Source organism: Manacus candei, unplaced genomic scaffold (genome assembly GCF_025592945.1).
Source record: "Manacus candei isolate 608988 ecotype Guabito, Panama unplaced genomic scaffold, ASM2559294v1 h1tg000037l, whole genome shotgun sequence".
In the NCBI taxonomy this organism is placed as follows: Eukaryota; Metazoa; Chordata; class Aves; order Passeriformes; family Pipridae; genus Manacus; species Manacus candei.
The window spans coordinates 7,899,618-7,912,653 of record NW_026138085.1 but is presented as its reverse complement, the minus strand read 5'-3'; the positions used below and the strand labels follow the sequence as shown (position 1 = coordinate 7,912,653).

General features: G+C 56.3%; 1 protein-coding gene across 1 annotated transcript in view; it reads left to right on the top strand.

Moving 5' to 3' along the window:
• Positions 1-2,892: 2,892 nt before the first annotated feature.
• The window catches only part of PPARGC1B (PPARG coactivator 1 beta), a 46,019-nt gene continuing 35,875 nt past the window's right edge, over positions 2,893-13,036 (top strand). The window contains exon 1 of the mRNA XM_051793962.1: positions 2,893-3,111. Coding sequence (XP_051649922.1) covers positions 3,028-3,111 — 84 coding nt within the window. The 5' untranslated portion in view covers positions 2,893-3,027. The remainder of the gene's footprint in view (positions 3,112-13,036) is intronic.

The following is a 13,036-nucleotide window of genomic DNA, read 5'->3' as shown; positions in this document are numbered from 1 at the left end:
CAGTGGAAAGTCCACTCCTCCAAGATGCCCCCATTTCTCTCCATCTCTTCTGTCCCCTGTCCCCCTCTCTGCACAAGGGCAGCCTGACCCCAATGTCCCATCCAGTTTTGCCCACAGGGCTGGAAGAACCCCTAACCCATCTCTATCCAGAGGAGAAACAAGCAGCACAGGCTGGGCTTTGCTTTCTTCACACTCTTCAGTGCCGGGGGGCTGCCTGGGTGAGCTGCATTCTATGGGTGGCTGCTGCCAGGGTGGGTGTCCTGCAGGCTGTGACTGCTGGGGACTGGGAAAGGCTCATCTCCTTGGGTTAGAAAGGAAGGGGAGAGGAACTGTGCTTGCACAAAGACCAGAAAGAAAAAGTTATTTTTGAAACACACAGCTATGCATAACTTGATTTTACAATGAACATTCACAAGTAATTCCCACGAATTGTTACTTCCTATTTGAGTACAGCTGGTTTAAAGGAAATCATGAGATACTCGAGTGAGAACCTTGCCTTTTGTGCAACAAATTCATCCCAAAAGACCACTTTAGTGGTGAGGCCTTCCAGTCCTGCTTTTTCCCTTGACAGGGCAAACATCCCTCTAGTTCTCAGCTCATCTTCATCACTCTGTCACTTTCATCACTTGCATATTCTGCAAAGGAGGGATGGGGGGAATGGACATCTGATCAGGTCAGCAGAATCAACTGGGAATTTGAGTCTTAATCTGCATGGAACTGCGTGTGCCCCAGAGCAAGGCAATTTCCTTCCCTGGCCCTTCCGTGCCAGCGCTGTGCTCTGCGCTGTGCTGGCTGTGAGCTGCAGCTGTGAATCCTGGAAGTGCATTTCTGGGCCTAGACCTCTCACCCACGGGAAGAGAAGTTTCATTGCTGGCAGGGCAGCTGGAAAAACACCTTGGGTAACTTTTTGGCACTTCGTAACAGTAATTAGTAATAGAGTGCACAGCAATGAGGAAGAGTTGCTTTGTCCCATCCCGGCAGCCAAACCACCCTGGCCCCAGCTCTCATCAGTATGACATAACACAAGCTGCACAAGCTGTTTGTGGACATCTCCCTTTGGTGCAAGGCTTGGGATCATCAGGGAAAACCCAGTGTTGCTACATTGCATGGTGTTCACAGCATGCCATGAACCAAAGGGAGGCCAGAGGGAATTAAAGACTGCCTGGAAACAGCTCTGCCTTTGAAACAACAGCAAGGTGAGAATGTGGACAGGCAGTGGGCCTTTCCAGCCAGAGGAAGAAGCACCTTCTGTTCACCTTCCAGAGCCTGATGCAGAGCTCCCCACCCAGATCCCTCCACTTCCTTTTGCTCTGTCAGCTCTTTACAATGACCCTGCAGGCCTGTCTGGACCGTCTGAGGGGATTCAAGGATCCAGAGCCATTAGGCTGCAGGTGTTGCCACTCAGTTGTGTATCAGCTAATTCAGGTTGCAGTGCCAAGCCCTGCTCTTTCCCACGTAATTGCTACGGGTAAGTAAATAGAACATTCATGAGATTTTTGGTCCCGTCATTAATTATTTCTGAAAGGGCTTTTAGTATACGCCTCAAAAGCCCAGACAGAAAGATGACGTGCGTGACATCAAGATGCTCGCAGCAGCAGCAGGATGAGCGCTGAGATGAAAACACGGGAAATCTGAAGATCTTTCACTCCTTGTTACTCTTTGCTCTCAGTCACCTGACCCCACTTCAGTGCAGATTCACCAAGCCTGGAAGTGGCCCTCAGCCCAAGACGCTGCTCTCAGGGTTTATGTATCTCAACATGGGGACTGTTGAGAGGTGCCTGGTGGTGCTGGGTGCCCACACTTTTAATAGCTGGTACCTTAAAGGTGTGCACAGGGGTGCTTAAATTGGGTTCCCTGGCTGGATGAGTGTCCCTGGGGAAGGTGCTTGTGTCCCAATGCATGGCTGCAAGCCCCTCAGGACACTCTGCAACTGCAGATGTGTGTCCTCCCAACCAACTAAGCCTGGATGTGAACCTCAGCCCAACACTCAGGCTGGGTATTAAACTCAGGGTTTATACATCTCAATATGAGGTGATCTGAGAAGGGCCTGGTGGTGTTGGGTGACCCCACTTTCAAGGTGTGCACTGCATTGCTTAAAGTCGGTTCCCTGGGCTGGTGTGTGTCCCTAGGGAAGGTGCTTGCATCCCATGTATGTCTGCAAGAACCATGGGGCACTCTGCAACCTTGGGTGAACCCCCAGAGAGTCTGGATGCGACACCCCAGTCTGACACACTGCACCCAGTGTTCATATATCTCAGCTCGGAGTGACCTTGGGGCCGTGGAGTGGCACTCGGTGACACTGGCAGCCCTGGCTACCCCCAGTTTTAAGGGCTGGCACTTCTAAGGAGTGTGCATGGCATTGCCTAAAGTGAGTTCCCTGGGTGGGTGTCTGTCCCCGGGGAAGGGGCTTGAGCCCCACACGTGTCTGCAAGCACCACACATCACTCTGCAACCGTGGGCGAACTCCCCTAGAGCCTGGGTGTGACCCCTCCTGTCTGACGCTGTACCCGGTGATGCTGGCAGCCCCTGAGTCCCTCCGCTTCTAAGGGCTGGCACTCTAAGGTGTGCATGGCACCGCTCACAGTAGGTTCCCTGGGTGCGCGCGTGTGTGTGTCCCTGGGGAAGCCTGGATGTGGGCACCCCCAACCTGACACGCTGCACCCAGCGTTTACATATCTCAACTCGGAGTGACCTGGAGAGTGTGGAGCGGAGCCCGGCCGTGCTGGGCACCCCCGCTCCTGAACGCCGGCGCTTCCACGGGACACACACACACACACACAGCGGTGCTCGGAGCGGGTGCGCGCCCCGCGGGACGGTGCTGGTGCCCCACGCGTGTGTGCGAACCCCACGGGGCGCTCAGCACCCGCTCCCTGGCGCTGCCCTCCCCGTGCCCGGCTCCCGCAGCCGGCGGGCGGGGGCTGCGGGCGCTCCGCCCCGGCGCTCCCCGCCCCGCCGGCCGCCCGGCTCCCGCCGCCGCGCCTGCTGCATGCTCGCTGCCGCCTCAGCCCCAGCCGGAGGTGGTGGAAGATGGCGGAGCCGGGGCCGGATTGCAGCTCTCTGCTCGATGAGGATCTTTCCTCCTTCGTCTTCAGTTACCTCGCTGACAGCCAGGTAGGGAGCGCGCGGGGGGGGCTCTGCTGGACGGGGCCCCAGCGCGCTGCAACTGGGCGGGGGGGGGGGGGTGAAGCCGGCAGACCCCCCCGTCTCTTCCCGAGCACCTGGGGGAAGAGCCGGTTCCGCCGGAGCGGGGGGTGCGGGGAATGGCTCCTCCGCCGGGTGCCCCGAGGGTCTGCGGGGGTCCCGTTTGCTCCGCGGATGCGGAGCGCTGCCGCCCACCCGCGGTTCCCTGCGCGCCCCTCCCCGCGGCTTTCCCCGCAGCCCCGCCGGCGCTTTCAGCACCACTCGCACGTGGACTCCCGCCCCCCCTCCACCCGCCACCCCCGCCATCTGCAGGGAGTTTGGGGGTGAAGGGGGGAGAAGTCGATGGGTTGATGGGTTTCGGCGCAGACAGCCCCCCCCCCCAGTTTGTTACAGTCCCCCCAAAGGTGGGGAGGGGGCGGCGCGGTGCAGGCGGCGGGGGACTGGGGGGGGCTCCGCAGGGGGCTGCGCGGTGGGGGCTGATAAGAGCCGGGCTGTGGGATGAGTCATTCCAAGCGTCAATTCCACGCATACGGGCTGGGATCTTGGGGGATGGAGGTTTGGGGAGGGGGGGTAGTGCGACAAGGGAGAGGGGTCTCGGTGCTGCGAGTCACTCGCTGCATAATGTGGATGGGTTGTCTTTTGGACGGAGCTGGGTATTAAAATCAGATTAAGGCTCCTTGGCAGCGCCGGCGGGATCACGAGAGTGAGCCGTGCTGGCTATAGGGCTCGCATGCTTTTCCATTTTGGGGGCTGGAAGAGAGGCGCTATACAATAAACCGGGCAGGAGCCGGAGCCGTGACTGATCCGGAGCACGGCCGCGCATTTTGCAGCCGGATTGATGAAGCTAGTGCAAGTGGGAAGAGTTTTCAGTAGTTATATGTCATCCCCCGACCCTTCACTTTCATAACCACGGATTACAAAATAGCTCCGATTGTGAAGCGAGCACATTCATCCCAACCCTTGCTCTCTCACCAGTTTAGCTCCGGGATTGCAAACAGCGTGTGTGTGGGGAACGGGACGAGGACTAATCCTGCCGTTTGGGTTCAAAACAAACAAGGTCTCGAGACTTGGTAAATCAGATTTGCCCCCGGTGCATGTGCCAGACAGAACCAGGCAGGTCTTGCCACCAGCCAGATTGATGTAGTCCCAGCACCTCTCCTCGAATGCACCAGCTCCAGAGCGCTCCGGCTTGGCACGGGACCCAGGCGGCTTGCTGGGGGCAGATCAGGGGGGAGGCAGCAGCTTGGGTTGTTAACGAAGAGCTGCTGACAGGTTGATTACAGCAGAAGGGTCAGGAAGGGTGAGAAGTGGGCCGAGAAGATTTTGTAAGCGGTCTGTGTTTTCTAGTTTGATTTGTTTTATTATTGCTGAGGGAGCCGTCGACTTATAGGAGAGGAGGCTGGTGGCATGGGATGCTGTCCCTCGGAGGAGGCTGGTTGTGAGGGATGTCATCCCTCGGAAGTACAGCAGAAAGGCTGCAGCTCCCGCCAGCCCCACTGCTCCCTGGGCAGGTGAAAGTTCCTGGCTCCACTTCCCTGCAATAATCCTCCTGCTCTCTGCATGCTTCCGTGAAAAGCCCGTATGATTGCAGCACGCGTCTGAAGCCTTGCTTCTTTTTTTCTTTTGCTTTTTGGTCAGCATTTGATGTGCCAGTTCAGGAATCCTATTCCAAAAGAGACTGCTACTGGGGGGAAAAAATCCTGTGAATTGTCATTGTTCTCTGGCGCAAACCCACCATGTTGTGAACATTCCCTGCAAAATTTGGGGCTGTGAAATGGCCTATGCTGAAATAAGACCATGTTTATGGCATCTCCTGAAATGCGGTTTGCTGTGCCCCTTTTTTTTTCCCTCTCCCCTACATGCACTCTGTTGGAGGGAGCTGTGCAGGGACGTACACAGGTAGTGCTGGTCTGAAGTCTGCAGGTGCAGAAAGTGAGGAGCAGCGAGGGGACTCTGCAGCCTGTGTGTGCCCTCCCCGTCCGGCGCCTGCTTTCGATAATTCCATTTCCTCTCTGTCCCCACGTGCGCAGAGGGGCTCAAGGCTGGGATGAAAAGAATAGAGAAAAAGGAAAAAGGAAGGAAAAAAGCCCCCCCCCAGCTATGATTTGCATGCATTTGCTTAAGAACTGCCTGAAGTTGTAAGCATGTGTTGTGCTTGTGCCTTAACCTCTGATGAAACTGCAGGGAAGGCTCCAGCCCTGGCTCTGTCACATGCTGCCTTCTAACTGGGAGCGGGAGGCGGGCCGGGCTGGCGCTGACGTTTCTCCCCATTACTACTGTACGAGCTTCTGCTTACAACTGGGTTACTGACTTCTCAATGGAGCCCGAAAGCTGCTTCTGCAAAGACCCCAGGGCTCCAGCACGAGATCAGATTATCCTGAGAGGCTACAATGTCAGGAGGCCATGAGATCATGAATATTAGCCATTTCCTTCGTGGAAATTTTGAGGAACTCTGACTCTCCCCCTCTCTCTGCCCCGTGCTCCTCCCCAGTCCTTGCTTTTGCAGTAGGTATAGAGAAAGGCGCAGTTGGGTGCATGCAGGTACCAGGTGGTCCATTCCTCTCCATGGAAGGAATCCTGAGGAAGGCTCTTGGGGAGATGCATGGTGAAGGTTTGACATGGATATTTGCATTAGTCCCTTAATTGTTAGGTTTTGAGCTGAGGGTGCCTGCTAACCTCTATTTACATATTGAGGACAGCGATGATTCACGTGGTACCTGCATTGCTACAGAAAGAAAATCAGGGTTTTTCACTTGATATGTACCTTTCTCCGGCCAACTCCTTTTCCCCTTTTTTGCAACAAAAAAAAGTGGTTTTGTTTTGCTGCGACTCAAAATGTGTCATTTGTGGGCCTGCTTAATCCATTTTGTGCAACTCTGCTGCTCAGAGGTGGGAAGCTGGTTGTAGCTGGTTTGTCTGCTGGCACCAGGCTCTAGGAAGTGCCAGCCAGGCAGCTCTGCCGAGAGCACCACGGAGCAGCCAGCAGCTCTCGGCATCCCTGCAAGAGGCAGGAGCACTGTGACTCTTACAGCTTCAATTTGTTTAAAAACTCCAAACTGCAGCAGGGGGGAAAAGAATTAAAAAAAAACCCAGGCTGCTTCTCGGAGAGATGCTTAAAGATCACATGAAACTGAAATACAATATTCCCTCTTTTAACTTCCCAGCCTCCTGCTAACAGCTTAATCCATCGGTGAGTGCAGGAGGCACAGGGAGCCCTCGGTGGGTTGGCACTGCAAGTAACGAAGTAGGGATGCATCCCTAATTTCTGATAGTCCTCACTGAGCAGACCAATATCCTGCTTTTTCTGCATGTTTTCTCTAAAAGATTTGGGGAGGGGGGGTGTTTGGGTGACTGAGACAGCCCAAGGGCCTGTGCAGAATGTGTCCTCAGCCTGGCTGCATTGCTGCAGCCTGTATCCAAGGGCTGCTGCATTGCCGGGGCTGGAGACCCCCTCGCTCCCTGGGAAGGGGTGGCTGTGTCCCAGTGGCTGTCACCGACGGAGGCCGTGCTGGCGGAGTGGGAGCGGCGAGTGCTGGGGATGCCGGTGCCGTCCCCGCCGCAGCGGAGGCTGCAGAGTCTGGGAGCACAGCCTGCTGCTGATCCCGCTGCTCGTAGCTGGGAGCGAGCAGCCGCTGGGAGCAGCTGAGAGGGAAGGGAGGGCTGGCCTGAGATCTGCCCCCTCAGAGAGCCCCTCTGCACACCTGCCTGCTTGTGACTGGTGTCCCAGGGGTGCCCCACGCCGTGGGCTTTCCTGCTGCCTGCCTGCACATCCCTGCCCCGATCTCATGCCGTAATGGAAAGGCACCTCTCCAACAGGTGAATAATTAAGATCTCAACCTAAGGCCTCCAGCAAAGGGAGCTTTGTGAGGGAGAGGGACCTCTCTCCCATTAACCTTTCCAATGTCAAAAGCCTCTTTGTAGTTAGAAACTCCACTTGCACCAGCTTATCAGCACGGTTGGGTTGTCCAATGAAAAATGCCCAGGGGATGCCACTTTCAGCCTCAAACCTCTGGTTTTGAGGAGTGGGTCCCATGGTCCCTGGTGCAGGCCTGGGGACAGGGATGTCACAGGCTGGCTCTTGGCAGATGGTTTGCTGTGCAGCCAGGCACTGCTGCCCACTGGTGCTGGGGCAGGAGCCCACCAGGCTCTGAGATCCTCTTTGGTGGGACTGGGGAACTGGCAGAGCATGGGAGCTGTAATACTGTAGTGACAGGACCATGGGGAATGGATTTAAACTGAAAGGAGTAGGTTTAGATTGGATGTTTGGAAGAAGTTCTTCCCTGTGGGGGTGGTAAGGCCCTGGCACAGGTTGCCCCATCTCTGGAAGTGTTCAAGGCTAGGTTGGAAGAGGCTCAGAGCAACCCGGTCTGGTGGAAGGTGTCCCTGCCCATGGCAGGGGGTTGGAGGTAGATGATCTTTAACCTCCCTCCCAACCCAGACTGTTCTGTGATTCTATGAAGGGCACAATTCCCCCTGGCTGGGGGGGAATTCCCCCCCAGCACTATGGAGGCTTGGAGACATCATCCTGCTGGGGCAGAGGCATTGTGGGTGTCTGTGCTATTGCTGCCCAGTGCCTGCAGGGCAAATGCCACCACTGAAGCCACATGTGCTCATGGCCTCAGGGAGGGGCAGCATCCCTGCAGTGTTCTCAGAGCTCGACCACCCTGTGGGGCTCTGCAGCACTGGCTCTGTGGGAGGAGGGAAGTGCTGTCCCCAGAGATAAGGCTCCACCGGGACCACGCACGTGGCACTCGCTCCCTGCCACCGAGGAGCCGGGACACGAGGTGCTGGCAGGGCCTCGGCCGCACACACGTCTGCCGGAGGAATCGGCTCCGGTCTCCCGCAGCTGAGCCCCGCTCCATGGCAACCCCTCGCGGGCTTATATTTCTCGTGACTGCTTGGCAGCCTGGAGTGATTTAGCAGGGGGGGAACTTTGTACGTGCCGGAGCCGCCGCCAGTGCAGCCATGCCAGGCTGACCACCACGATCCCGGCCCTGCAGGTCTCCTGCTGCTGGGGGCATGTGAGCTGGGCAGCCCTTTCCTGCACCCCAAGAGTGGGCAGCCGGCTCCCCTGCCTGGAAGGGCAGATTCCCACCACCTGCCTGATGCCTTCAGGCATCAGAACCACCTTCCCTGGAGCTCCTGAGCTCCTGGGAGAGGATGTTTTAAGCTGCCTCTGCTTGTAGTAATGAGCCAGAGACTAAAGGTTGAAGTTAATGGGGCGGATGGTCAGGTGAGGTAGTGACCTACTTCCAGGGGCACCGGCACCGTAGGCACTGGGTGATGGTCCAACCAATGTGTTTCCCTTCCCTTATCGCTTGGCTGTTCTGCTTTTCAGCACTTTTCCTGAACTCTGGCTCACAAATTATTATTTATTTATTTATGGCAGTTGGTTTTTTATTTTTTTTTTCCTAATGATGGGAACTTCCAAGAAATGCCGAAGGACTTTGCACAGATCTGGCTGTGCTCAGGGTCTTGTCAGCTCTGTCCTTATCCAGCCCCGTGTCGCTGCACTTCCCCAGGCAGAGGCAACAACCAGGGCTGAGCTGCTGCAAGCTGCTGTGTTAAACCAGTTCACTTCTGAATTAAGAAGACAGGGAAAAGTAAAAGCTGGAAATCTCTGGCGCTGAAGGATCTGGAGACCCCCCGGGGAGGGGCTCTCCATGTGGCAAGTCTGGTATCTGCTGGTGGGGGATGTGGAGACCGCTGTGGCTGCCCTGGGGACATGGCCCCATCCAGTAGCCAGACTAACCTTTGATCTCTGCCGGCTCCGGGCAGCAAAGTGGGGCTTAGGGAAAATACTTCACTTATCTCACATCCCGGCTGTCCCGAGGCAAAGCCTGGGTGCTGGATGGGCACCCCAGTACCAGGAGCTCCGAGCACAATGAGGGTCCTGCTGGAACGTTACAGGACCTTTTTACATCAGCTCACGTGTCCCCACTGTCCCCATGGCCCCCTGCCCATCCAGCGACGCCCCCCCCCTTGGCGAGGGCAGCCTGGTGATGGGGGCCGAGGCGGGGGAGCCCCCCGTGCGCCGCAGGGCTGATGTGACACTTCTCCCCTCCCCTGGGATGAGCAGTACATGCTTTATATGGATGTTTTTGTGCTGAGGTGGCGCCTCAGGCTCTTGCAGCGACTACAGTTGCAGGGCAGCAGAGTATCTTTACTGAGATGCATTTTCTAAATTCTTCCTCTGCGCCCTGTGGTCGCGGCCAGGGCAGCACCGCAGCCCCTCTGCTGAGCCAGCGCCACCGGCCAGGCTCCCCGGTTCCTGTTTCAGTTTGCAGCGAGTTAGAATCATAGAATCACAGAATAGAAGTTAACCAGAAAATAGAAGTTCATCACTCCTGTCCCTTCTGCTCCCCAGCCTTTGTGTGGGGAGGCTGCAGGACCCCGTTCGATCCCGGCACGTGTGGTGGCGGGCGAGGGGTGTGGGAGGTGTCCTCCTTTCCCCCCAACCCCCGCCAAAAGCTGCCTTCCCCACCTATTCCCCGAGGAACCCTCATTTCCTAACTTCCATGCACGTCAAGAGCAAGGAAATCCTGTGTCGAGTGGAGAGGGCAGAGCGTCCCGTGCGGGTGGGGGGCTGAGCCGGGCTTTGCTGAGCCGAGCTTTGCTGAGCCGGGCTGGGCTGAGCCGGGATGTGCCGCAGTGGAGCCGCGGGCTGGGGCAGCCGCCTGTGCCTTGCGGACGGAAGGAAGCCCAGCTGCCTCTAATCATGTTCCTTCTCCTCCCTCCTGCACAGATGAGGGGGGAGGGATGCAGATTTCGCAAATGACAGCTGGGGACCTAGTTGTCCTGCCACGAGGTGACCCACAGCTGGAGCAGCCCCAGATGTCACAGAGCTGGGGTGCAGGGGAGGTGCTGCTGGGAGCAGGCAGTGTGATCTCCATCCCCCAGCCTCAGCAGCATTTTTGCTGAGACCTTCTTCTTTCATTTTTAGCCAAGTTCTTAGGTAGGAGTGAGTTGTGTTATTTTATTATTTTATTTTTTTATGAAGAAAGTGCATCTGTAGCTGTGGGGTGTTTCAGGAGACATCCCCTTTGTGTGCACACAGGACTGACGGGGCTGAGCTGCAGCCAGGCTGGGTTAGAGCAGAGAGCAGCACTGGTCACACCGGGCCACAGCTGTGCATGTACCTGGGTAACAGTGAGGAGCTGGAGGTGTCAAACATGGCACTTGTGCAGCTCCTCTGGAAGGCTGAAGCAGGGACAGGCTCTGGCTCTCTTTCCCTTGCAGTTGCCAGTCCCTGTGCCAGCCCCTCTCCAGCACAGTGTGTGGACGCCGGTGGGCGCAGAGCTGGGGTGGCCATGGTCCTTTGGCTCCATGCACAGTGCTCGGGCAGAGCACACACTTCCCTGGGCTTGGAGCAGGGGGAGAACCACTGTCCGTGTGCTGGGATCGGGGCTTGCAGGCAGCGCTGGCAGAGGGCAGGGCAGGGCAGGGCAGGGGCTGCACGGTGGTTCATGCCAGGTGAGCTGGCAGCACCCGCTCCTGCCACACAGAGGTTGCTCACCTGGCACCCAGCACAGCGTGGCTGAACTTTGTCCAGCTCCAGTCCCTCTGTCCTGATTTCCTGGCGCTTTCACTGCCTCGTGCCTCGGTGCAACTGTTTGCAACTTTGGCTTCAAGCTAATTAAACTTTGCATTCCTGTTGGCTCCCTGCAAATGTGGGCTGCTGAGCTGCTTCCCTTTGCCCCGGGCTCTGGGACCTGCAGCCCTGCCTGTGCCAGGTGTGTGTGGCTCAGAGCCACCCTCCCACATCTTAATGCCGAGAGGATTTTTAAACCTTGCCTGGAACAGCATAAACCCCAGAGCTCTGCAGAGCTGGAGATTTAAACCACCACCACTATTTCTCCTTTCGAGCTAGCTTGCACACAGTCACGACCAAGCCATCCTGATAATGAAAAGAAAAAAATTGCAATTTTTTTTTCTTAAAAAGGAAGTTTCTGTTTCTGTGTGGGCCCCGCTGGGAGACTGGTGCATGCGGGCTTTGAGTTCTAGAACCCATTTCCCAGGTAACAGAGCTCAAGCCTGTGAGAACTGTGTGGTTTTCTCAGGCTGAAAGGTTGAATGGTATTTGAGCTGCTTTTTTTATTTTTTCTTGTGGCCATGTCCTTTTAGGAAGGAATAAATATGTCTATTTATATATATATTTTGAAAATGAAAGCACGTGGTCTGTGTCCCCAGAAACCCTCATGGTGCAAGTTGTCACCCAGCTCTGCTGGGGACGCTGCTGTGCCCACGACTGGCATCCAGCTCTGCCCGGCAGCTGAACTGGGGAGCAGGGGCAGCCCCTGCCCTGCAGCCCCAGCACTCCGGGGTGAGCCATGGTGGGTATGCAGGACATGCTGGTGCATGCGTGTCTGCTCTTCTCATGGGACCAGAGGCTTTGGGATGTGGAAGTGGATGCAGGAGGAAGGAAGTCGGCAGCTGACTGGAGGGGGATGTTGCGGGGGACTGTTGGGACAGGCACGGATGGGAAGGGCTGGAGCTGCTCAGTTTATTTACTTCTGTTGACTCCTCCTGCCTGTGCTGTGGGCCATGCTGCCTGGTCTGCCTGCAGTGCTCCATTCCTCTGTTAGTCCATCCGGATACCAGGGACTGCCCATGATGGTCTGCTTGCCCTGCTTGCCTCTTCTCAGCTCCCACCTCTTGCCTGCTGCCTGTCTGCCCCAGAGGAGCTGGAAACCCATCTGCACATCCAGCTGAGTCAAAAAGAAATGAAAGGAAGATTATCATGGGGAGATTTTTGTCCTCATCTCTGCTGCTCGCTTATGGCAGTGCAAGGACCTGGAAATACAGCTTTCAAGTTTCTCTCTGTATTTATGTAACCCAAACGAACTCTTTTTTGGAAAGAGCCACTCTGTCTCATTTAGATACCTAAATATAGCAGCCGTTCTGGAGGGAGGATTAGCCTGCGAGTGCCCTGGCGGGTATAGGACCTTTGTGGACGGGTGTTATGGGGAGTTTAAACCTCATTCAGTTGGGCCTGGGGTTATTATTCCCCTGCCATTAGCAGGATGGGTTTGTGGCCGTCCCGGGGCAGTGGGGAGCTCACAGCAGTGACTGAGCTGGGAAGCACGAACCTGTGGAGATGTGGACTGCAGGTCATCTAAATGTCTCGATGCCATTTGAGGCCAGAGCCCATCTATACCCAAACATGCTGTTTGCTAACATGCCATCACCTCCCCTTGGAGGGAGGATCCATGCTCCAAAGCACAGAAGCAGAGCTGAGCTATAGGGTGAAACCTCCACATCCAGCCCTCCCAAAGCCCTGCAGCACCTCGGCGTGATCAGTCAGAGCTGCTGGAGTGGAATCAGCCCTGCAGTGTGGGGTTGGGTGGAAAGGCAAAGGAAGGGCAAAGGTCCTTCTGCTCATAGGTGCACCACAGGCATCAAACCCTTTGAGTTCCTTTAGGGAAAGTTGCAGGACTGAGCCTCTGAAATGCCAAGCTGCAGGACACCCCACAGGTGCCATTTCCCCTTGCCAGGGGACATTCACTCCCCATCCTCATGGGCATCAGTACCTGTACACATCTCCGAGATGCGGGGGTTGGCATGATCAGGGCACTGTGCACATCCCATGGACACGCTTCTGCTTCTTCATACACACAAGATGCCTTGTTGCCTTTGGACAGAGCACAGGAGATGGGTTTGCCTGAGTGGTCTGACCACACGGTGTGGTGGTTCTCTCATATACCCCCTGGGATCAGCCAGGCTTGCACCTTGAACCAAGTGTTGATGGAAACTGAGTTTCTTGGAAGTGCACAAGGTGACCTTTGCTTTTGTCGCTTGTTATCTCCAACTGCCCTGCACCGAGGGTGCCATGAGTCCCTTCCAAGGAAGTGGGGAGCGGCTGTTTGTGTCCATATATGCTGGTGTTCCTGGGACT